Genomic DNA, 25,573 nt, shown 5'->3' on the forward strand with positions numbered 1-25,573 from the left:
CTCTGAATTCCAATAAACACTTTGCGTCAAACTTTGCTGAGTTCCAGTGCTGTTTTTACATTTTGATATTGATTGAAGACGTAGAAGATTTTTCACGACATTTGGCGAGCTACAGCGATCAGGAGATTGATGACAAGCAGTCGGATTCCGCTTTGGCCACAAAATTTATAAGGTACGGCAGAACCTTTTCATCTGCTAATTCTATGCGTTTTCCGAGTGCATGTTCATCCACGGGCCAGGATACTGGTAAGTCTCTCAAAAGAACCTATTTATTTTAATAAGATTGTTAAACTAGAGCACTGAAACCAAAGGTTGATGCAAACATTTGTATGTTTGTATGTTTGTCTATGTATTGTGTAGGCCTATGTCTTGTATGGTGCGGAAAGAATGAATTATTAATATGTTACGTTTGTTGTAGTCTGTTGACTTTTTGTGCTTTGTGCTTAACCCTTGCTGGGGGCTTGAGGGCTTGTAGGTTTACCAACTGCGGAGCGCTGGTGTTAGACCTATTTAACTATTATAAGTCCATCTAATGGCAATTCAGTATGCATAAGCCACTTTATCTCAGTATCCGATTGCACTATGTTGACCGTTCACGCTGCTCATTACTCTTATTTTTATATATATTTTATATTTAAATTGTTGTATTCTTAGATTGTTTAGTTCTTAGAAATAGTTAAACTTTTGTACTTTTACTTTAAGATCTGTATATGTTTAGTGTTTTGCACCTCCCTGCCACAGTAAATTCCGTGTTTGTATAACATACATGGCAAATAAACCGAATTCTGATTCTGATTCTATAGTATGTACATTCTTTTTAGTGTGTGATTTAATATGTGGTAAAGATGGTCTAGACATCCAACTCCCCTGTGGGACTTACTGTAAATAGAGAAAAACATACACAGCAAAGTCTGCACATGCACCAGGAACATTAAATGTGGTAGAGTAAGGAAAGACGAAAGGCTTCAAATTGTCCGCTGGGCTGGGCGGGAGCCAGACTTGCGTATTTCTCCTGGAACTTCATGCCTTCACCTAAACCGTGATAGACGTGGCCGGCAGAGACGGGCGCAGTCTGGTTGTCGTTTGGGCAGCGGTTTATAACAAATGAAAAAAGAGAGAAGCCTGTACATATCTGTGAGCCCGTAAGGCGTGACAGAGAAATGAACCACTACCTGGGCACTCCAACCAGGAGTGGGGTTGTCAGGGAAAGAATCCCGAAAAATATATCAGTAAATAGCCACACTTCTTCTGCCCCAGACAGAAAACCACATAGTTATAGATAAAGACAAGTGAACAGTTGTGTAAGCCAATGGTAAGCTCAACTCCAATGTTTCATGAGTTTCTTTGATCCTAAGTTGTGATTGAACATATCTCTGAATCATTGATATTTGTGGATGGCTAGAAACAGTTACAAATGATAAATGAAAAGTCTTGTGATTAATATAATCAGAAGCATCAACGATCCATTTCTCACTGACTCTTTTTCTCTCTCTCCCTCTCAAGCACACACACACCTCCTCTCTGTCTCTGTCTCCCTTTCAAGCACACACATTCTCTCTCTCTCTCTCTCTCTCTCTCTCTCTCTCTCTCTCTCTCTCTCTCTCTCTCTCTCTCTCTCTCTCTCTCTCTCTCTCTCTCTCTCTCTCTCTCTCTCTCTCTCTCTCTCTCTCTCTCTCTCTCTCTCTCTCTCTCTCTCTCTCTCTCTCTCTCTCTCTCTCTCTCCCTCTCAAACACACACACACACACACACACATCCTCTCATCGCACACACACACAAGCACACACATCCACAAACACTTCTACTTTTACATTAACGTCTCACATCGCACACACACCCCCATTCATTCTCATCGCACACACACATACACCCACATCCTCTCTGTCTCTCTCTTTCTCACATACACATCCACTCATTCCCAGTTACACTCACTCACACACACGCACATACATCCACAAACAGTTACACACACTCATTCACATTAACGGCTCTCATCACACACACACATTCTCATCGCACACACACATCCACACATTCCCAGTTACACACACTCACACCCTCTCTCCGTGTCGTTTCTCACTGAGTTATGTTTGAGTTACCGAGCAGTAGACACAGGCTCTGCGGAGAGCAGTGCCACCTGCAACAAGAGAACGACTACTTTCAAGGTTGTGTGCGTATAGAGCAGGAAGCGGCTCCGTAGGAAGACAGGAAGAGAGGCACTAGAGATTGTGTGTAACACTGACGGCAATCAGAAGTCCGAGGGGACAGGGATTTTTGTGAAGTATACACAAAACAGCATTAGCAAGTAAGGTTATTATTGAACACATTAAGGACCCCAGAGTTCCAACGGTGTGACATTTTAATAAATAGGCAAACAAGATAAGAGTGAACAAAATTATATTATTATGCAATAAAGTGGGACACAGTAGTATTTTTTACAAAATACACACACATATTTAGAAAAGATGAGAATTGACAGAACGCTCAGCTGATAAACTTAAAACTTGGCAGATTACCAAATCACAAATTCAGCCCTAGAAGAAAATTCTTCCCTGACGTGTCTTAGCAACAAGCATAACATAATAGGTTTAACTCTACAGGTCTGGCCCAGTTTGGAGCAGACTGCAGTAGCCACTATCCTAGTGACTTCCATTTAAAAGTGCCAATAGGGCACTCAATAGTAGTACGGGACAGGCCAGCCACACATCCATCACTCAGTATTACCATTGTTCCCAGTGGGTTAAGTGGAGATAGGAAAGTGGGATTATACCACCAGACCTCCATAAACGATAGACAAAAGAGGCTGGTGTAGGACCCCAATTTAGCTCCAGTGAGCTAACTGGGACAACTAATGAGCTATTTTGTAGAAATCAATAAAATCAGGGAAACGGACGACCAACCAGAGTTTCCCAGGTCCTTGGTCAGCAGAACAAAACACATTTATACAGGGATCATTCACGGGAAAAACAGTGGGAAGGCTTTGGACAGCCAGGTGACGGCCTCAGTGGAGGTAATAAAAAGATCTAAAGATTTGAAAGAAGACGAGGGAAAAGGAAGTGCTAGGTTGGTTTAGAAAGGAAGGACACAGACGCCAGCAGATGGCAAGAAATAGACGGAAAATACGAAGTGATGAAAGAAAGAAGACAGAGAAAACTAGAGAGGGTACAATTTCTGGGGAAATTGTAGGGTGTGCTTGCTTGCGTCGGTTGCACAGGGGTCCGTTTTTTAATGCCATTTTTACAACTGATATTTCTGTATATTTTATATAAAAATGCATACTTATTATTTATAAAGATTACATAGATTTAAAAGCATATTTTTTAGATCATGGCGCTCCCTCAAATTGTGCAAACACTGTTAGAATTAGCTGAGCAGGTAGAATCTAATAATATATCTGAGTCTGATGCCCGTGACCGAGTAGAACAAGTCATAGAGAGCTTGGCTGCATACTCTGCCGTCACAGATTTACACATTAATAGTAGCTCTGCCACTGTTTTAGTCATTGTTTGACATCAAGTTGCTCAGTCTGTGATACGTCCTCTAAAGACCCGGCAATTCAATCAATTTCCCGGCACATTTGCAATGTAATGCAATGCAGATGTGCACACCGCCCCCTACCGAACAAGATGGGTAGCTCGGTCAGCAGGGAGCTGAAGAAGAGCGGCTACTGACGTCACTCTGCTGCGCCGCTCAGAATGCTTTTTCGTTCATTTTGCATTTCTGCAAATGCATTTGAATTTGAATTGTGGTCACGATTTTGCAGCCACGATCTTAAAATGAAAATGCATGTCTGGAAATGCATTTGAATTTGAATTGTGGTCACGATTTTTCAGCCACGTTCTTGAAAATGAAAATGCATTTCTGGAAATGCATTTGAATTTGAATTGTGGTCACAATTTTGCAGCCACGTTCTTAAAATGAAAATGCATTTTAATTTTCAAATTTTACATTTCAAATTGAATTTTGGTATCTATTTGCTGGGGCATGTTTTGAAAATTAAATCTCAAATGTCTATTTCTTTTTCATTTTAATTAAGTGAAAGATTGAGCACTCTTGAAGAAGAAAATTAAAATGCAAATAGGATGATTCATTACTAATTTCATTTATGAGTCAAATAATGCAGCCACATTCTTAAAATGCAAATGCATTTCTGGAAATGCATTTGCATTTGAATTTTGGTAACGATTTGCTTCCATAAAATGCGACGTTTCACAACTGATTACGTAGGATAATGTCTGCGGATTGAAAAACATCTGATTGCTGTTCTGCTACAGGGAAAACTGTTAACTCCTTAATGGAGAAAGTGTTTGTCATTTCACTAACAGAGTTACAAAATTAATCTGAGTTGTGGGTTTTATAAGAAGCCTATTATCAATCTGCAGATTAGAGAGAATGTTTAAATAACACAACGACTTAAAATGAAGTCTCTGAGGATAGGACGGTGTTGATAGTGAATAGAGAAAACAAATATTACATGATTTACAGCCAAATAGGGTTTGTCAGGAATCAGAGAGCAATCCTCTTTACAGAATCTCTCCAGATACGCCAGGGCCCTACTCTCTTGTGCACTCATCTTCAGCTCAGCCCACAGGTTTGCAATAGGGTTAAATAAATATTGCCTTTGTGTCACCGTATCTATATAGGCTACAATATTTTACTGCTCGTGAATTCCTAAATATTACTGTGTATTTGTATTTTTTTCATCGTTCACTTATATTTGCCAATGTGTTGCCAGTAATTCTGGAGTTGGCTGTATGAACAGGTGATAAGGAAATGGCTATTGTGATCAGCATAAGCACATAGGAAATGTATTTTCTTCCACCCCCTATATACCTGAAATGTTCAAATAGAGCTGTGTTCATGTATGTTTAATACAACTTAATGCCCCATTATTTTCACCTTGTATGCATTGCAGTAGGCTACTGTGTATGAGTTCTCTTTATCTCACACGCTACCTCACCAATTTAACAATCCTAAAAACCAACTGCTACTCTAATCAACTATTTAATGATGCAGCAATTCAGTATTTCTTTTCAACTTACTGGGGGAGTAGGATTTTGGCAACACTGTTTTTCATCAGAATCAGAAAGGGTTTTAATTGCCATGACAGTTTGCAGACAAGGAATTTACTTTGGCAGGAATCAGAAGAATCAGAATCAGAATGGGATTTATTCGCCATGAAATTTTGCACAGACAAGGAATTTGCTTTGGCAGGAAGGTGCATACAATAAACATATAGGGACCCCAAATTTAAATATGTGGACTATCTACACTAAGGGTACACAAACTAGCAGTACTAAGTGGGATTAGAATTGAATTAAATATACAATAAAATAAAATATAAGTTGCCGTAAATTACAATATAAAAATACAAATATTACAAAAAATACAAATGTACAAGATACCATTTTGTAATGCAGTGCAAAGCAGTGTGTTTTAAGCACGAAGTCATTAGAGTCAGTGTGGTCCCTTGGCCTTGTTGAAGAGGCCAGTAGCAGATGGAAAGAAACTGTTCTTATGGCGTGAGGTATTGGTCCTGATGGACTGCAGCCTTCTGCCGGAGGGGAGTGACTGAAACAGGGAGTGTCCAGGGTGGGAGGGGTCGGCCACAATCTTCCTCGCACGCCTCAGGGTCCTCGAGGTGTGCAGGTCCTCGAGGGTAGGCAGATTGCAGCCAATCACCTTCTCAGCAGTGCGGATGATACGCTGCAGTCTGCTCTTGTCCTTGGCAGTGGCAGCAGCGTACCAGATGGTGATGGAGGAGGTGAGGATGGACTCAATGATGGCTGTGTAGAAGTGCACCATCATTGTCTTTGGCAGGTTGAATTTCTTCAGCTGCCGTAGGAAGTACATCCTCTGTTGTGCTTTTTTGGTGAGGGAGCTGATGTTCAGTTCCCACTTGAGGTCCTGGGAGAGGATGGTGCCCAGGAAGCGGAAGGACTCCACAGTGTTGACTGGGGAGTCGCACAGGGTGATGGGGGTGAGTGGGGCTGTATTCTTCCTGAAGTCCACAACCATCTCCACTGTCTTAAGAGCATTGAGCTCTAAGTTGTTCTGTCTGCACCAGGTCACCAGGTTGTCAGCTTCCCACCTATAGTCAGACTCATCCCCGTCAGAGATGAGCCCAATGAGGGTGGTGTCGTCCGCAAACTTCAGAAGTTTGTGTCATGGAAATTTTGGAATACAGTTATAATGTGTGTGTTTCATATATGAGGAATGTGTTTTAACGGAAGTCTAAAGTTGATTAAGAGTCAACTACATTTGGTAGAGATGCCATTTGCAGTTTTATAACTAGGAGACGGGAAGTCTGGGTGACCTGAGAGAGTTCTTGTCACCTGGGGGGGAGAGACAGTTGGTCTGGAGACAAATGTGGATTCAACTGTATTGTTATTGTGATCTGCTGCTCTGACCCTTCCTGTAGACTTGTTTGAAGTGGCCCACACAAAGGACAGTTGACCATTTGACTGGTGAACCCCTGTGGTTTTACTATCTACTGGTTTGGGGAGAGAGGCCACAATAAAGAACCGTGGGAACTTGATATGAAGTCACTGTCACTGAGCAGTGCTGACCAATCACAGAGTTCAGAAAAACCATTTGATCTAAAGTTTATATAAGGCAGGGTTTTGGGGTTGTTCTGTATCACTCTGGCGAACGACCTGTGACTAGCACCTCCTTCGTTATGACTGATCACAAAGTACTTTGTTAAATCATGATCTGTATAAGCAAAATAAATTTATTGTAACCGCCATCTCTTGACTATTCAAATCTGCACAGTGCCGCTGGAATTTCTGCCATTTCACTTGGTGGCCAGTACGGGGATCCTCATTGGTCTACGGCGTTCAGCAGGCGGCTCCCCTCGGCGAATTGATCTTCCGGCAAAAAGCCGCCTTTCCTTCCGCCATGCGTGAGACAGCAGGGCCAGGGGGGGCGCCCGTTGGACGTTTTGTGGCTGACGCGGGGTCTTCAAAAGAACCGGTGAGATATTCTTTTGGTTACTGTGTAATTTGAGTTGTCTAAATGTGTGTTGTTTAGACTATGGTCAATAATTCGGTTTAGTTAGTAATAGGGCGGAGACTGGAGAAGAGCTTTGTCCTGTGCGTGCAAGTCGTACAAATTGGGAGAACGTTGGAACGTTGGTCCCGTTACGTTAGAGTCGTACAAATTGGGGGAACGTTGGAACGTTGGTCCCGTTACGTTAGAGTCGTACAAAAAAGCATGCAGGAAATGTGCTGACGAGCGCATAAAGGGTAATAATTCACACGTGATATCGTGCTGTGTGTCTTTAAGGCCCTGGGAAATTGGGTCAGGAAATGTATTGATTTCTGAGTCCCAAGAGTAAAAAGTATACTTTAGAGGATTGGTAAAGATTAAATTGGTAAAGATTAAATTGGTAAAGAGTAAATTGGTAATCAGCTGAGTGTTTAAAAAAAAAAAAAAGTAAAGAAAAGAAAAGGGAAAAAGTGAAGAAAGGCCTGAATTATGAAATTTCAAAGTTAGTAACGCGCGCGTGTTCATTTTTGTTTTAATTGCAAGTTATGTTTTTTGAGGTTAAAAGAAGTATGAGTAACTAATGGTGTCTATTATTCAAGCTATATACAAATTACAAAAATCAAAATTTTTATTATTTTTCAAAAACTTTAATTATTTTTCGGTTTGAATATTTGTAATTTAAGATTGTGCAGTTATTTTCATTGAAAGTTGGGAAGTCGGAATTTAATTGTTTTTAGAAAAGAAAAGGGGTAATTGTGTCTTTATTTTCCGTCGTTGGTTATCGTTTATGGATTGTAATTCTGAAAATGAATGGTCTGGAGACAGAATTGACCTGTCCAAACATCGATTACATGAAGCAAAAGTATGGTAACGATAGTTTATTGCAAATGCAAATATGGATTGATAAATGTGGATTTTCGAGTGTGGAGTCGTTTTGTTTTAAGGACCTTATTGTATTGCGAAATGGGTTTGTGGAGAGAAATAGATACACGATTTTTTTTGAAGTGGAGAAAAGAATAGATTTTAGCCTGATTGGAGAGCTTTTTTTCTGATTGGATGGAGATAGGTAGAGGGATAAAGAAATATTAGGACAGAATAGTGTGGGGAAATTTTAATCTATTTCCCCACAGATTCACGATTGAGATTTTCTGGCTGTTCCGCAAACAAATTTCGCCTCATCCGCAGCCAGGGGTGTTGCGGCAGGATGCGCTGGCGCATGAGGGTTTGCGGGAATGCGAGAACAGAATACGAAGAGGTCAGACATTTGCCATTTCTTCTGACAGCCGGTTATATCTAGGAAAAGTCAAGAAAGTAGGATCCTGGAATGTTTTTTATAGATTTGCTTTGGATTCCCGCAAAGATTGAAGCTTGTGCCTTGACTTGCAATTGCCATTGTGTTTCAAAGAAGGAAAGGTTAAAGTCCTCTCCGGAACAAAGGGTTTGAGTCCCTGTTGTGTTTGGAATAAGTGGTGTTGTGGGCTATGGTCGAAGCTGATGCAGAGCGTGTTGACATGCTGTTGAAAAACATGTAGGCCAACACGAATTGCTAGGTCAATCCAAAATGCGTGCTTTAATTGTGGGAATTTGAGCAAAATGTACGTGAATGTCCGGAGATGTGTCATCACTTGAAAGTTTTCTGGAAATTGTGAGCGAACTCTCGCAAAATCAGAGGGGTTCGTGACCGGAAGTTGAGTTCCGAAATGGTGGCGTACAATGTTTATCGGTTATGACACTGTTGGTAGAGGAGAGACGATTGACTTGTTATATTGTTTTACAACTCTGTGTTAACCGTTATATATTTGATGTTAGACTTTACATCGGTCTGATTACCGCCAGAAGGCATTTGTTTTTGAAGACGGAGGCATTCTGTTTTGAAAATGCTAATGTTAATTCTTTGACTGAATTCTCCACTTGAAAAGAGGCGCATGCGCTTGAGCCTAGCGGAAGTTGATTCTTTCAGTGAAGCTCATTCTGCGTGCAGTGCCCACACGTGAGTGCAAAAAAAAAAAAAAAAACTTCACTCATTTTATTGAGAATTTGACGTTGAATAGTGAAGTATATTGGTTGGGAAAACAGATGCGTGTTTCTGTTTCTTTGTCAAACTTAAGAAAATATTGTGAGTTGCCATACTCTTGATTTGGAAATTATGTACAGACCGATTTTCTATATTATGAGCTTGATTCGTTATTGAATAACGCGCTGGAAATTTAGTGTTTGGGTAGGATAATTGGTAAAAGGCCAGTTTTGGCAATAAAAGCGGTATTCATTTGAAGAATTACAATCCCGGGGTTATTGAAACTTTTATAGAAAGTTATGTGTTCAAACGGAAATGTTATGTTTAAGGAATATTTTTGTTTATGTCTGGAAATGTTCGATGGTTTTATTTTTAATTTTGTGGGAGTTCACAGATGTTACTGTTGTTTAAAGAAATATGTAAAGGGTTATGAAGAAGTGATTAGAAAGATTGAGCCAGTTGAGACCGAATTGTGTTTGTTGTTAAGGGCAAAGGTGCTACATATGTGTGTTTATTGCTGCTGAGATGATTTGTTGAAATGTGTTGGGTTTGGTGGTATTCATATTTACCTATTTAAATGGACTTGAAGTTGAAGCTTTGTCCAACCAGAATGCTAATACATGGGTAAACTGTCATTCTCTGACGAGTGATATTAGGTGCATATGTAGATTTCGGAGCCTAATTTTTATGTTGAAATTAAAATGGTACTAATGGTTGATAGACTTGAAAAGATAATCCAGGCTGTGACTGTTGGTTAATGGCTAATGGTGAAAACGTGGAGGAAGTGCATTTTGTTCTGTCCTGAGACAAAGGAGAGTCCAGGAAGTTGAATTTGCAACTATGGCAACGACATTGGCTAACAAACTAACAGACCGACAGGCGGGTACAGGCTAGTAAAGGAATTGCAGCTTGATATTTGAGATCCAGGATGAGTAACCGCATGACGCATGCGCAGATGGAGGTTGAGAAATTTACAAAGACGCAAATTTAGAGAAATAGATACATTTGGAGCGAATTTTACTTATTAATTTGGTTACTTTTGAAATATGTTACGTGATGAGTATTTTGAAACATTTGCTAACAAGGTTTTGTTTGTTTGAGGACATTTTAAATGAGTTTCAGAAATTCCGAGGAAAGGTGGGGGCTAAAAAAGTCCCGTTACGTTGAGTTTTACAAAGGTGATCCCAGAGGGTGTAATTCTGCATAATTATGTGAGTATTAATGGTGAAAGATGTGTCCGTTTAGATGAATTCAAAGTTTGGTGGTTTACAAATGTATGATTTAACAATTGTTTTAAATCCTAGCCAAACAGGGAGGTAGGAGCCTTTCAGACCAGAACTTGTATTTACGAGCGGAAAATCTGTGGTGTGTGATGGTATCCATAAAAATGCAGAAATTAGACCCTGGTTCATAAATTAGTTCTAATTGGATTGGAAAAGTTATACTTTAGCAAAATTAAGTGAATAGCTGGTAAACGCCAACCATCTGTGTTGTTTAAAAGAAATGAAAAAAGGTTGAGAGTTTTTGCTTTGTTCCAGAGCGCGCTGTTTGATGCGAGTTTGAAATGCGCGATTGTTTATTTGAGTTGATACACTAACAAAGAGTAATTGAGATAGCTGGTAAATATAGGAATATTCAAAGGTGTATACATTACATGCTTTGATAAAACTTTTGAGGAGTTAAAGAATAAGGTTTTGTTTTACGGGTTTATGTTAAATTGGGAATTTAAAGGTTTAAAAGAAAAAGGGAGAGTTTATATTTTCTTTTGTCTTAAGGGCATGGTACAATGTTTTGGGATAAACAGTTAGGCTGTGATGAGATTGTTTTATTATGCTATTGGTTCATAAAGAGGGTTATGATAATTTGGTTTTGAAATAATTTGGGAAGACTCATTAAGTCTGATAAATTGTGGTGTGATGGTTGGAACAAAGTAGCTTGTTCTGGACTGCAGCCAAAGCAAGTTATGAAGTTCTACCTATCTAACCTATATAGAAATATAGATGGGGTATAAGTTTGGTTAATGGTTACATTAAGAACATTTTATGGTCTATGTTTTATTTTGGAATCATACAGATTAAATTCTGGTTTAGGGTAGTGATGCTAGTTTTCTACATGTCTTGGAAAAAGAGAGAGTTGATTTGGTGAATTTAAATACAGGGAAAAATTAAAAGGGAATCTGAAATTTAAAGGTATTCATTTGAACTGTTCCTAAAGGTTTTTTGAAGAAAAGATAATAAGAGACTAAAAGTTGAGGTTATTCGTAATTTGGCTGTTTTCTAAAATAGTTTTATTTTATACAAATTGGTTCAAAAGTAGTTTGCTTCAGTGTAAGCTTGTTAATTCATAAAAGGGAAAAGAGTTAAAATATTTACTGATAGTTAAATACATCATTGGTGTTACATATGATTTTGGGAAAGGTATGGAAACAGGAAGTTTCTTATTTTTCACTTATAGAACAACTTGCTGTATGCTAATGTGGAATTCACTCTAACAATTATGATTATTCCACAGGGAAAATGCTAGTGCTGATACTAGCTGGAGCAGTTTCTAGATTGTCTGAATGCATTGATGAACTAACTAGAATATGTTTTTGATGTTGATATGTTTACAGGAAGTGATGAGATGATGTTGCTATGTCCGGATGAGCCTAACTTGACAAATTTGGGCTTGCAGGACTCTTTTGAGGAAAATTGTTGTGTGACCTTGATACAACATTTGTTATAGATTCTTTAAGGGAAGCGCAGGCTTCTTAGAGAGGAAGAGATGACGTTTAGGAATTTATGACTGACTGATGACTGACTGATCCAAACAGAGAGTGACTATGGGGGTTTTATGGTTTTATGAATTTAGCTTCAGTAGTTTGGATTTGTGATAGGATTGTGAGGGTTTGATATGATATTGCTGAGTTGAAAATATTGGACTGTATTTAACCCAGAGTGAGAATTTTGTTTTGTTTGAGTATATTTGATAAGAATTACAGAATACAGCGGACAGATGGAGAAAGGAATGGTGGAATGGAGATTCGAACTTGGACTAATCCACAAGAAAATGCGTTTTGGAAAAAGGAAGGATATGAGAATAAAAAATGGAGGTTGTATGGTCTGCATAAAACATTTATCTTGAGATTTTGCTAAGTTAACACATGGAAAGATCATGCCTCTACAGTTTGTGTGATATCAAGAAGAATGCATTATTTTAGCATACAAGAGTATTTGTAATGGATGCATAGTCATTTTGTTAATACTTCATATGTGGGACAAGTATTATGAGAAAAGGAATTTAAAACACGATAAGCTTCACAGTTAAGGTTAGAGAAACTATTTGGGTATTGATAGATGGATTTTGTAGAGTTCAATTTTTGGAGAAGTGATACTGTTTAATGATTGTTGATGGGAAGAAGTTTTAGACTTCTCAGGGGCTCAGTGATCAAGCTTTTGTTAATTTAGATTATTTTCGATGGGATTTTTCTTTGAAGTTATGTACACACTTGTTTAAGGAAGTTATTTTGGTGTTGAAAGGATTCAACATTGTGTTAATCACTTCAGTTGAATGAGAGAACAGAACTTTGAAGACTAAGTCAGACGACAAGAAGTCAGTTACCTTTAACTGACCTCTGTGAGAATGTGCTTGTTTATCACTGTGCAACCTTTTTGGAGTCTATTTTGTGTGAGATTCACAGGCAGGTGAAGGGGACTATTCCTATGACTGGACCGCTGCATGATTTGATACCAGAGGACTGGATCGTGGTGAAGGACCTGAAACGCCTGGTAAAACCCAAGGTGGACGGGGCCATACCAGATTCTCCTGACGACTAATCCGGCGGTTAAGATCGAGGGGAGAGCAACGTGGATACACGCTAACCATTGCGTGCACCTTGTCTGGAGACGGAAGCATTGGATACGCGTTCTGCGTAGTACCAAGGAAATTTCCGAGCTGTACGCGAAGTGCAGTGTCGTTGAAAGTTGCCCTGAGCAATTTGATCGTCGTTTGCAATCGATTCGACTAGACTACACCGCCTGACAGAAGTTTGCCTACATCCAACTAAAGATGGCATCAGTTCCGACAACCTGGACTTTGTGGTGTACGGGTTACAATGGGTTTTGTCTTGAGACTAGCATTTCTTATGTTAATGTTTGAATTATTTTTCTTAATTAACTGTTTGGGTTTATGGAATTGTAAAAAAAATAATAATAATATTTTGGAATTGTCATGGAAATTTTGGAATACAGTTATAATGTGTGTGTTTCATATATGAGGAATGTGTTTTAACGGAAGTCTAAAGTTGATTAAGAGTCAACTACATTTGGTAGAGATGCCATTTGCAGTTTTATAACTAGGAGACGGGAAGTCTGGGTGACCTGAGAGAGTTCTTGTCACCTGGGGGGGAGAGACAGTTGGTCTGGAGACAAATGTGGATTCAACTGTATTGTTATTGTGATCTGCTGCTCTGACCCTTCCTGTAGACTTGTTTGAAGTGGCCCACACAAAGGACAGTTGACCATTTGACTGGTGAACCCCTGTGGTTTTACTATCTACTGGTTTGGGGAGAGAGGCCACAATAAAGAACCGTGGGAACTTGATATGAAGTCACTGTCACTGAGCAGTGCTGACCAATCACAGAGTTCAGAAAAACCATTTGATCTAAAGTTTATATAAGGCAGGGTTTTGGGGTTGTTCTGTATCACTCTGGCGAACGACCTGTGGCTAGCACCTCCTTCGTTATGACTGATCACAAAGTACTTTGTTAAATCATGATCTGTATAAGCAAAATAAATTTATTGTAACCGCCATCTCTTGACTATTCAAATCTGCACAGTTCCGCTGGAATTTCTGCCATTTCAGTTTGACAGACGGATGACTGGAGGTGCAGCTGTTGGTGTACAGGGAGAAGAGCAGAAGGGAAAGGACGCAGCCCTGAGGAGATCCGGTGCTGATGGACCGGGAGTCAGAGACTTGTGTTCCCAGCTTAACGCACTGCTTCCTGTCAGACAGGAAGTCTGTGATCCATCTGCAGGTGGAGTCAGGCACGTTCAGCTGGGAGAGCTTGTCCTGAAGCAGGGCAGGGATGATGGTGTTGAAGGCAGAGCTGAAGTCCACAAACAGGATCCTGGCATAGGATGCTGGGGAGTCCAGGTGCTGTAGGGTGAAGTGGAGGGCCATGTTAACGGCGTCATCCACAGATCTGTTGGCTCTGTAGGCAAACTGCAGTGGGTCCAGGAAAGGGTCTGTGATGGCTTTGAGGTGTGCCAGCACAAGGCGCTCAAAAGACTTCATTACTACAGAGGTCAGGGCGACGGGGCTGTAGTCATTGAGTCCTGTTGGCCTTGGCTTTTTGGGCACAGGGATGATGGTGGAGGACTTGAGACAGGCTGGCACATGGCATGTCTCCAGGGAGGTGTTAAAGATGTAGGTGAACACCGGAGATAGCTGGTCAGCGCAGTGCTTGAGGGTGGCAGGAGAGACAGAGTCCGGCCCAGCTGCTTTGCGGGGGTTCTGCCTCTTGAAAAGTCTGTTAACTTCACCCTCCTGAATGGAGAAAGTTGTCACTGTAGAGGGGGTGAGGGAGGAGGCCTCGTGGGTGGGAAGGGGTAGTTCAGGACAGTCCAATTGTCTTTCAAATCTACAGTAGAACTCATTCAGGTCGTTGGCCAGGCGGGAGTCGTTAGTGGAGTGGGGGGCTCTGGGCTTGTAGTTGGTAATCTGCCTGAGCCCTCTCCAGACAGAAGCAGAGTCGTTAGCAGAGAACTGACGCTTCAGTCTCTCTGAGTACAGTCGTTTAGCCTCTCTCACCGCCTTGCTAAACCTTTTCTTCGAGTCCTTGAATCTGTCTCTATCCCCACTCCAAAATGCTTCCTCCTTCTCTGACCTCAAACTTCTGAGCTCTGCTGAGAACCAGGGCTTGAAGTTCACCCAGGGTGAACTTCAACAACCAATAAATGACCATTTCAAATCATACAAACTGTCATGATACATTATTTTAATGCAGGAATTTCTTTTAAAATAGTATCTGCTGGTTTACATGCACTAACATGAGAATATGATACGTGTTTGCAGTGGACGTATTTAGGCCAGGGAATTGGCTATAAAATGTTGAGCAACCCCCCCCCCCTCCCAGTTGAAATGAACGAATGACTCGAAAAAAGATTTGTCCATTTTGCTGAACGAGATACAAAGAACCGAATCAGTAAAATGATCCGAACTTCCCATCACTAGGTCAAACTCGTTTGACATCACCTTCATGCGAACCATTGTTGTCTTGCATGCTTTGATACCGGCAACGACACGTGACGCTAAGAGAACGTGGACTTCACTACAGGTGGGTAAATGCATCAAAAATATGTATTATTATTATTATTTATTTTTTTATCTCCCGTGCCCCCCTAGTGGCCGAGGCCCTCCTGCCCATTGCACAAACGCGGCCTTTACTGTATTTAAATGTGAGTTCCTGCCAATATCGAACTAACTATGAGTCATTACCATATTTTCTATTGCAACAGCCATATTGTAGTTATTCTGCATCTATGTCAGTATTATTATCACATTGTTTTTGAGTTGGTGAAATGTATGTATTCTATTTACAAGGTATGTAAAGCTATTTACATAGTATTTACTTATGATATTTGTATGCTGTAACTTTGTAGCCTTCATTTGCATAATTGTGTCCCATTCAAACAACATTCAGTAATTGCCATGTTTTTGTATTGTTTCAGTTGTACAAAATAAATTCTATCAGAAGAATGAAGGTTTGTTAGATATCTGTCGCCTTGTGTACGCACACACATATGAGGACAGAATGTCTATTGTGTTCCTTATCCCCTTTCTTAGGAATTGGGATTTCCCCAATTCTAACAACGTTTTAACAAGCTGCTTTAAGCACACACACACCTGTGCAGACAGCAAACAAAGTCATGATAGCTATTAAATACTTGTACCTTTTAAATGGATACAAATATGTTTATGAACACTTCTGAAATAGTATGCTACACCAAGCTATAACCAATATTCCCCAAAACATGACACAAGCTGTCACATCACCTTAAAAACACACCATGAGTATTTTATAATTACATTAAAGTTCATTGTTATAATTTTTGTTTTATGAATTATTACACACTAATACAATTTACTATTGGTGTACCGGACCGTAGTTGATCCGTACGGATCACCCCCCACGGTTCGGCACGCATGTGAACTGCGGCTCAATTGAAAACCACAAAAATACAGATTTACTGCCGCTGTTAATATTATAAGTAATAATTCCCTAAATGTCGATACAGAGTTGCAGTGAAAAGAGACTACACAGATGCGTGCTGTGTTTTTGTCTGAAGCACTAAAAGTGATATTGATTATTACTAAGCGCTAATCGGATGCGACCACCTACAGAAGGCCCTACATGCATATGGACCGACCAAGCAACAGAGCAAGTTAATCTCAGTAAAAAAAACTTGCTTTGCAAAAACACTAATAAAAAAAAGCAGTGATAGTCATGGCTGGCAGAGGAGTGTAAAAACTTTAAAAGCTTCCGCATCATTTAAGTCACATGATGATTATTATCAATTATTATCAATAATACAATTAAAACAAATGAAGAGCAGTAATATTTTCCGATCCGTGATCATCCATGACTCAAAACTGCGGTTCGGATCGAGAGTTTTGCGATCCGTTGCACCACTACATTGGTGGTAGCAATGCTATTGCAAATCGTTTGGAAAATTCCCAAAAAATTGCCATAAACTTTACAAAGATTTCACAGGAATTTCCCATCCATTTGTAAACCCATCTTTAGGCCCCTGTGTTGCTGTTCAGGTATCTGGAGCTGGACAGGTGGAGAGATTGACATTGGTTGGCGTTCTAGATTGCCTGTCAGAGGGCATATCGGATTCTAAGTGCGGTTGAGGAGTTATGTATCTGTATCTATGTATATGTGTAAAATAATAGATTAAATAAATGTAAAGCTGATTTGAATGAAACTGAGTGAAGTATACTTGGGAATTTCTTTAGAGAAAGTGCCAAGTGGAGAAGAGCAGAGCAAGAGATGCAGCTGTCTTTAGAGCTTTCATTCTCTCAATAAAAGCCACCCCCCCCCCACACACACAACATATATATAAGTGTGAAACATATCAATAGCTTCTGCTCTTTAAAACGTGGGGACTCAAGGATTTGGTGTTTGGTGAACGGAAAGGAATTATGGAAAAAAAATGTGGGTGACAAAGAGAGGAAAGTGTAAGAAGAGGGAAAGTGGGAAAAAAGGAAGGGAGGAAGAATGATAGGGGAAAAACAAAGGTTAACAAGAGGAAGAGGGAGAGCCGTTATATTGTTAAATAAAATGTTAATCAAAAGACAACACTTATACACTGAACATACATTGTGATACCTATTGTGAAAACATTGTAAGGATTGCTATTTAATTAAATGGTAATAGGTTTTACTGGTACAGTAATACAGTAGTGTAACAAGGCACAGTGTGGGGAGTTTAAGGGGTAAGCGGATGTTATAAAGGGGCAGTTGAAGGTTGCATTCCCAAAACAAGTTGTTGTTAACAAGATGTTAACATCCACTTACCCCTGGAGAGCCCAAGCTCCCCCATACCAAGTTTTACTTGTTGAACAACATGTATAATACTGCAAAACTGTAATGAAGTGTAACTATAAAGCCGTTGCTATGTTGTTACTAAAGTTTCTATGTGGTTACATGGTAGTTAATGTAACCATGCCTTTTTCTACTTTTTTTGCTACAAGCAATACCCAAGAATGTATTAGAAATAACATACATATATATTATAATTCTTATTTACATATGTATTCTCTTCTTTGACACTCCAAATTAAGCTTTGTTGTATCATGTTTTCTTTAATATTCTAGAGACTTCTCCAGTCTCTCGTCCAGAGCTTCCTCTGCAGAGATGGGACAACCTGCCAGAAGGACACACATCTCTGCAGTACTCCATTAAATGAGACATGACATGCTGTTTTTGGATGCTTTTATATAGGCCTTAGTGGTCCCCTAATACTGTATCAGAAGTCTGTTTCCAGAAATTCAGCCTTGGTGCAGAATTACAGCCACTACTAGCAGTCCCACAAGGAGCTTTCCGCAGAACGCGCTGTTTTGGTGTCTGTAGCTTTAAATGCTAATGAGGAGCGGAGGGGCGGCACCATGCGCTAATATTTACAATGGATGTATCGCAATGGCTGTAGCCCCGTTTCTGTAAGATGCCTCGAATTTGCCCATTCTCATCTGATATCCCTGGTTTGCAGAGGTACACACTCAGTCATTTCAATGAGGGGAAAGGCGCATATCGCGCGCGCCATAACACCAACAGCAGAACGGTTATCCAAATAACAAAGAAGTGTACAACACTCACGTTACAGCATGTGTATTCACACACATACTTGATGCTATCTACCTTTCCATTAGCGACAGTAACTCAGCTGTTAGCTGCAGAGCTAATGTTACAGCCACATTCTAAGGGTAGCAAGCTAGGTAACCATATACAGTAAAGCTACAAAATGATACAGCGTTAGTTAACTTACTTGTCCGAGGTTAGTAGCTGGACGAAGGAGAGTTAGTACTGATCCAGAATTTAATTTCAGCAAGGCCAGTTTTGTAATAGCTCAAGTTGAGGAAACAGTCGTGGCTGAAGTGTTTGGCGCAGACATACAAAACAAATGCGCCTACAACAGAAGTTGTGTAGGCGCATTTCCAGAGAAAATAAAATTAAGATACTGGGTCTTCAGAGGCTCGGATGAAGGAATTGTAAAAAGATTTTTGTTTTCCTTTGTACATCCAAACTGAGCAAATGTAATGCTTTGTTCGTTTGCAAGCCATGATGTCTCTCGAGGATAAAAACACTTGCACGGTCGTAGCTCGTAGCTAGTTTCTTATGGGTGGGCCAGATTCTCTGGGCGGGCAAAGCAGAGAAAGGGGAGGTAACCTTCCTCCTTGTGATGTAACAAAGAGGAGATTTTCAAACAGAGCAATTGAGCTTTCATTTTCTGAAAGGCGGAGAAGAACACCCAGGGCTTGGTTTACACCGATCGAAAATTCTAGGCACTGGGGGACCAAAGGCAGGCTAGGGGAACTCATATTAAGGTTAAATAACCTCCTAAAGGGAAGTTTTCATGTCATGTCACCTTTAATCTGCCTTTTGCGGTAGTGACAGAAGCCACTACTGAGTATAAGACACATGACCGAGAGCCATGGGCGGCGCTAGGGAGGGGCTAGCAGGTGCTTCAGCACCCCCAAGAAAGACCAAAGCACCCCGATATCACCCCCAAAAATATTTCTCATTTATTAATAGTATTCAGGCCCGGAGTGGCCATCGGGAGAATCGGGAGAATTCACGGTGGGCTGCTCTGCCCGCTCATAAATTGGCCCAGCAGATCGCCTGCTTTCTCTTAGTTTTTTTCACACACCGAATAAACGATATGTGTTAAGTTACTGTGACTGATAAGTAAGCTAATAGGCTACACTAGGTTTTAATCTAAATAAACGCATGATCAGACCGTGGATTAAAAAGTGCCGTTTTCAGTTGTCGCCCATGCTCTCTTTCTCAAACACAAGTGCGTGTACCAAGTTTGTTGCCACGGAGACAAGCCTAAACAATAATTTATTGTTGTGGAGTTAGCAAGATTAAGATGATCCAAAAAGAATTAAATGGATGGGGGAAAGATGCCAGGAGGAACTGAAAAAGCCAGGTAAAAAAAGAAAGATCTGTCACTTCATAAATCTAGGTTCCTGCAAGGGTTGGAAAAATATGTTTTCTCAAAAGCCCTGAATCTTTCAGGTACAAATTTGGGTTGTAATTTCCAGAAATTACAGAAATTAATGCAAAAAATTGCGCTCGCACGCAATGCGCGCTCGCATTCATGTGAAGTTCCGATTTCACCTCGCATCAAAACCTTGACTAGGTTCTAGGTTCGGGTTAAGCCCCGATTGTTCAACGTATGGCTCGGCCCCTGATGGGGGATGGGCTGGCTTTGGCCATTACACTGCCGGGCTGAAAATGGGTCCCATTCCGGCCCAGGCGGCCCTGATAGTATTTATATATAATATGTAGAATTGCGCACCTCCCCCTGTCAATGATCTAGCACCCCCTCAGCACCTGCATTCAAAATTCTCTGGCGTTGCCCCTGCCGAGACCTTGACAAAATAAATTGAATAAACCACAAAGCACACTGGTACACCGGTATAGAATATCAATGGAGAGACCTGATCCAGTTCAGTGAATCTCTACATCAATTGGGAGGATTGAAGGGATGACTGGGAGAAACTGCCCAAGTCCAGGTGTGAAAAGATGATAGTATATACTGTAGTATATAAAGGTAAATTAATTACAATCTAATATAAAATAGGTGTATATGTCTGCCTTGACCATTTGTTTGTGTTCCTCAGTCCATCAACTCACCCCCTCCACACACACACATACAAACAAACCCAGACCTCACCTTTGGCCCACGGGGTTGTAGATCTCATTGCTCTGGCAGCCACTAATGGTGATGGGGTCAAAGTACTGGAAGGAACGTAAGCCCACACCGGAGATTGCCACCAGCGATGAACGGAACATGACCAGGATTGCCTTGGTGTGGTAGAATGCCATGCTCAGGTCGTGGTTTACAGGTATCACCAGTGGATTTGTCCGACAACTCAAACGCCAGTCGCCTGTGTGTGTGTATGGAGGGGAGGTGGATGAGGGAAAGAGTGTGAGAAGTACCGAGAAATAAACCAAGGATTTAAGAAACAGAGATAATGAGACTTAACAAATAAAATAAACATTTAATGGATTGTTATCCACCCACCCAAGCTGTGGATGGCTTCTTTAGTGTCCACCAGCTGGATGGTGACATTACACTGGGTCTGGTCTACATAGCCAGTACCATCAGCTGCCAGGTGAATGATGACTGCTGCAGCCACCATGGGGTGTGAGAAGTAAGCCTAGAGAGATGGAGTGACGAAGGTTGAAAGACAGTGGAGTGATAGATGGAGTGAAAGAAAGAGAGAGAAAATTAATACATTTTAGTTGCATCTTCTCCAATCCTTAAGTAAATCTGCGAAACAAAAAAGACGTTGGCGTATATATTCAGGTACGATTTTTCATCAGTGTTTATTTGTGAAGTGATACATGAACATGGCCAATAAGGATGTGATATACCCTTTACAGTGATATGTCAAAGTACCTCAAAAATGCACTCACGTTACAAATTAAAAAAGTATTTTACCACTAAGGCCAAAAAGAGCCAGAAATAAAATAAACACTTTTGCAAAGATTTGTAAGAACCAATACCAGGACTGATATATTTAGCTGCGCATGAATATTAACCTCATGGGATTAACCCAAAAAACTGAGTTACTCTTTAAAGGGTGTGAACTTTGCTCCCATTGGCTTTACCTTGAGCCAGTAATGAGGGTATGAGGAGGAATGCTGGGCCTCTTCACATGGGAACCAGGCATACTGTGAGACCCCATCAGACAGGTCAAATACCTTGGACTGACATGTCTGATCAGAGAGAGGAGATGGATAGAAAGGAAGATACCGTAGGGAGAAACAGAGACAATGAGGAGAGAAGAGGGGGGGGTGGGGGGGTCAGCATCAGAATGTCAAAAAGGCTTTAACAGTTTTTTTACTTATGTCAAATAATTACCTTTTGTGCAACTATCCATTGCCTTGAAAACTAGCTTGGGAAACACATTTTCAGGAAGTACTATGCACAATGCAAAGCCGTAGGAAATGGGTTTGGCAGATTTTTCAGAAAACCATAGAACTGCTTAAATGCTTCTGTTTATCAGAATCAGAATTTGTTTTTAATGCACAAACACGGAATTTACTGTGGTAGGAAGGTGCATACAATAAACAGACAGATTTTTATTTTAAAAAGTAGAATGGATAAATAAAATAAAAAAGTAATACTAAAGAGCTAAACAATATGTAAGATATAAAATGTTACAAAAAAAATAAAAAAATAGGGCAGCATAGTGCAATATGACTTGTGCAAATAGGTGGTGGATGGAATAATAGATAAAAAGTGTTGTCAGTGTGAGTCCTTGGCCTTGTTGAAGAGGCCAGCAGCGGATGGGAAGAAACTGTTCTTATGGCGTTAAGTTTTGGTCCTTATGGACCGCAGTCTTCCTGCTGGAGGGGAGTAGGTGGAACCGAGAGTGTCCAGCTACTCCGCTCACTCTCATTCTACATTTAAGTCTTCACATAGGCTTTCCAACCATTTTCCTTGTCATCCTTAGTTGTCAACTCGCTGATCTTTGTTTTTGGTAAAACTTCAAATTAGATTTTTGTTTGTATTAGTATTTAATGTTTCCAGTTTTATCTCTTAATTCTTGGGGTTCACACAGTTGTTTGTGTCTTATTTGCAAACTATAAGGATAAGATGAGTAAGACACCCCAGTGCATTAAACATTTTCATCACATAGGCTTACCTCTGGTAATTCACCAGGTCAGTGTGTGTCTTTGTGTTTGTATTAAAATACACTGTTTATTTAACCAATCTTTCAATCAATATATTTGTTTATGATGTTTTATTTTTTGGCACTCACTGCTAGTAGTTCAACTTTGCCTTTGGAGTGTGTCTATTGTCTGCAGCTTGTTTCATCCGCCCCCTGAGTAGCTGAAATCCAACACCTTGTAACTGAATATTTCCCAAACCCCCACCGAGGTAGCCTGAAGTACTGTGGAAACCAACTATCCAGAATCCCTGTCCCAGGGATATCAGTCCATTGGATCTGTCGATGTGACATGTACAGGTGGTGATTTAAGACAGGCAGATACACACTCAAGACTAGGCAAGTCATGTCTCTTCCTTAACCTTGTAACTTTTCAGGGTGTTCTTCACAATTGTTCAAAAACAATATGAAAGCATACCTTTCCATGACCAGTGTTGCAGACAACATTTCCTGTCCACTTTGATACTAGTGATAAATCCTGAGTGTGTGTTCTTTGTAGTGCTGTCAGTTAAATGCATTATTAACGGCGTTAACGCAAACCCATTTTAACGGCGTAAAACTTTTTATCGCGAGATTAACGTTCTTTTTGGCCTAGCAAACTTTTTAGTTTTTTTCACATGCTGTTGCAACAACTACTGACGTTAGAAAAACTACAACACCACACCGGATCCACCTACGTACAGATATGTGTTCAATATATGGTGGAATATATTATAAATATATGTACAATTATATGGAAATATATGCGAAATATATGTACATATATATTGTAAAATGTATGCACAATATATGTGTACATATATGAGAACATGCACATACAATGTATGTACATCTATGGTGATATACAGTTAGGTCCATAAATATTTGGACATTGACACAATTTTCATCATTTTGGCTCTGTATACCTTCCACTTAAAGCACATCTTGATTGTTTCATTTCAAATCCATTGTGGTGGTATACAGAGCCAAAATGATGAAAATTGTGTCAATGTCCAAATATTTATGGACCTAACTGTATACAGTGAGGAAAGTAGGGTGAAGTGCCTTGGAAACAGCGTCATTTTCGCACAGCCGGGAATTGAACCAGCAACCTTCTTATTAATACCCCGATTCCCTAACCGCTCAGCCATCTGACTACCAATATACAGTATATGTACATGTAACATTTAAAATATATGAATACCTAATAAATATGCAACCTGCAATATATGTGCAAACCTTTATACCCCATATTAACACAGACTAATGGGTAATCTATCAAAAGCCACCTTTATTTTCTTTTAATCAGGCACAGGTACTAAACCCAATCTGAGGTAGAAAGCTACACAGGCCGATTAAAGGCCAAATGCAAGGCCACAAAAGGCCTTGCATATGTTCAGACAACGGAAATGTGATTGACTCTACATTTCCTAACAGTGCAACATTTTTTAAGAGTGCCATTGAAAAGAAAATATACAAAATATAAATTATAAATTAAAGCAATTTCAACTAGAGAAGGTACAAGTTCTGGAGAAATTGTAGGGTGTGCTTGCTTAGGTCTGTTGCAGATGGGTCCGTTTATTAACTGTAATTTTTACAACAAATATTTTTTTGTATAATTTATATAAAAATGCTTACTTATTGGGTGTGCTTTGCCTTCGGCAAGGGCACAACCTTTGTTCTCTCACATATATATTTGGGTGTGCTTTGCCTTCGGCAAGGGCACAACCTTTGTTCTCTCACATATATATTTATTTATTTATTATTGTTTATTTTCGCCCCCCTAAGGATCAGTCAATATTTGGACTACATACACAACGGCGGTGTCAAAAGGTTCGTCTTGGTAGCGATTGCGTTGGTTGTATTTTTATTTACGTTCCGTTGCATGGTTTAAGTAGAAATTGCGTTTTTGTGGTGAAAAGTGAAGCTAACGGTGGCTAATTTGCTAGCCACAGTCACTGACGTTACTAACGTCACTACATCACTAACGTCACGAAAACACGCGTGACTACCTGTAGCAGAACATTCGTTTTGCATCTGTTAACTTTGGGGATAGCTAGGCTAACTATAGCTTTACTGCAAGGCAGCTTCAGGAACGCCACAAGCAAAGAGGCCAGGGTGATAACTATTTACTCATTTTACTTTGTGATGTGAAACACAATTATGAAATGTAATGTACAATATTAGCTAATATTATTAAGGAAGTAGGCCCACATCTACTTTTGGAAACGGTAGTCTACTATTTCACTGAAGCATTAGCATCATGACATTAGCCTCTGTTGCCCGGGCAACACATACTACAGTGGTCTATGATGCATCTGTTTTCAATCTTTAACCCTTGTGTTATCTTCGGGTCATTCTGACCCATCAGTCATTGTGACCCACCGTCGTATTGCGACAACTTTACCGCATACAAAAACAAAGTGAAGCATTTTCTTTTAACCGTTGGGCTGTCTCAGACCCCCCACATTGCGAAGGTTAAAAGAAAATTATTTTTATTTGTTTTTGTATTGGGTAAAATTGGGTAAACACAACGATGGTTCGTTATGAACCTTTGGGTCATGTGACCCGAAGGCAGCACGAGGGTTAAAATAAACATTCCTCACGAATACATTTTCGTTGTAGGATTTATTATGACATTACAAGTAAACGATTTGTGGGTGAAATTATCATTACCTGTGGTTTCAAACCAGTGTTGCTCACTGAAACGCTGTAGCCTACGCGAGACACACTACAAAAACATCTACACAGCTGTTTAGGAAGTCAAACGGCGACAGAACATGTTCGGCACTCCCCTTACTTAAATCAAAAATCTATCTAACTACTAACCTTAACTTCATTGCCATAGCCTAAACTTTGTCAATCTGTTCATGAAAATAATTAATTTCAGCCTAAACCGTACAACGGAACGTTAAATCAAATTCAACCAACGCAATCGCTACCAAGACGAACACAGCAGTAGTCTAGTACAGTACTGTACCGTAGTAGTACAATTTACCGGGGCAGCTTCTCCACACAGGGCTATATCGCATTGTGCGTTGTTACTGACAATGATCGCTACCAGCGAGCTTTTTATGAAAGCGATTTTCCACTAAATAAATGTCAAGCTTATTTACGTTTTTGGGGGCATATTTTCAGTTAGCA

At 40.1% G+C, this 25,573-nt stretch overlaps 1 protein-coding gene across 1 annotated transcript in view; it reads right to left on the reverse strand.

Annotated features, from left to right (window-relative positions):
• LOC134038990 (pappalysin-1-like) overlaps positions 1–25,573 on the reverse strand; it is a 267,738-nt gene that overhangs the window by 90,944 nt on the left and 151,221 nt on the right. Inside the window, exons 11-13 of the mRNA XM_062484743.1 lie at positions 21,387–21,494; positions 20,797–20,932; positions 20,446–20,659 (exon numbers count right to left, since the gene is read on the reverse strand). Of these exons, the coding sequence (XP_062340727.1) occupies positions 20,446–20,659; positions 20,797–20,932; positions 21,387–21,494 (458 nt within the window). The remainder of the gene's footprint in view (positions 1–20,445; positions 20,660–20,796; positions 20,933–21,386; positions 21,495–25,573) is intronic.

Source organism: Osmerus eperlanus, chromosome 18 (assembly GCF_963692335.1).
Source record: "Osmerus eperlanus chromosome 18, fOsmEpe2.1, whole genome shotgun sequence".
Taxonomy (NCBI): Eukaryota; Metazoa; Chordata; class Actinopteri; order Osmeriformes; family Osmeridae; genus Osmerus; species Osmerus eperlanus.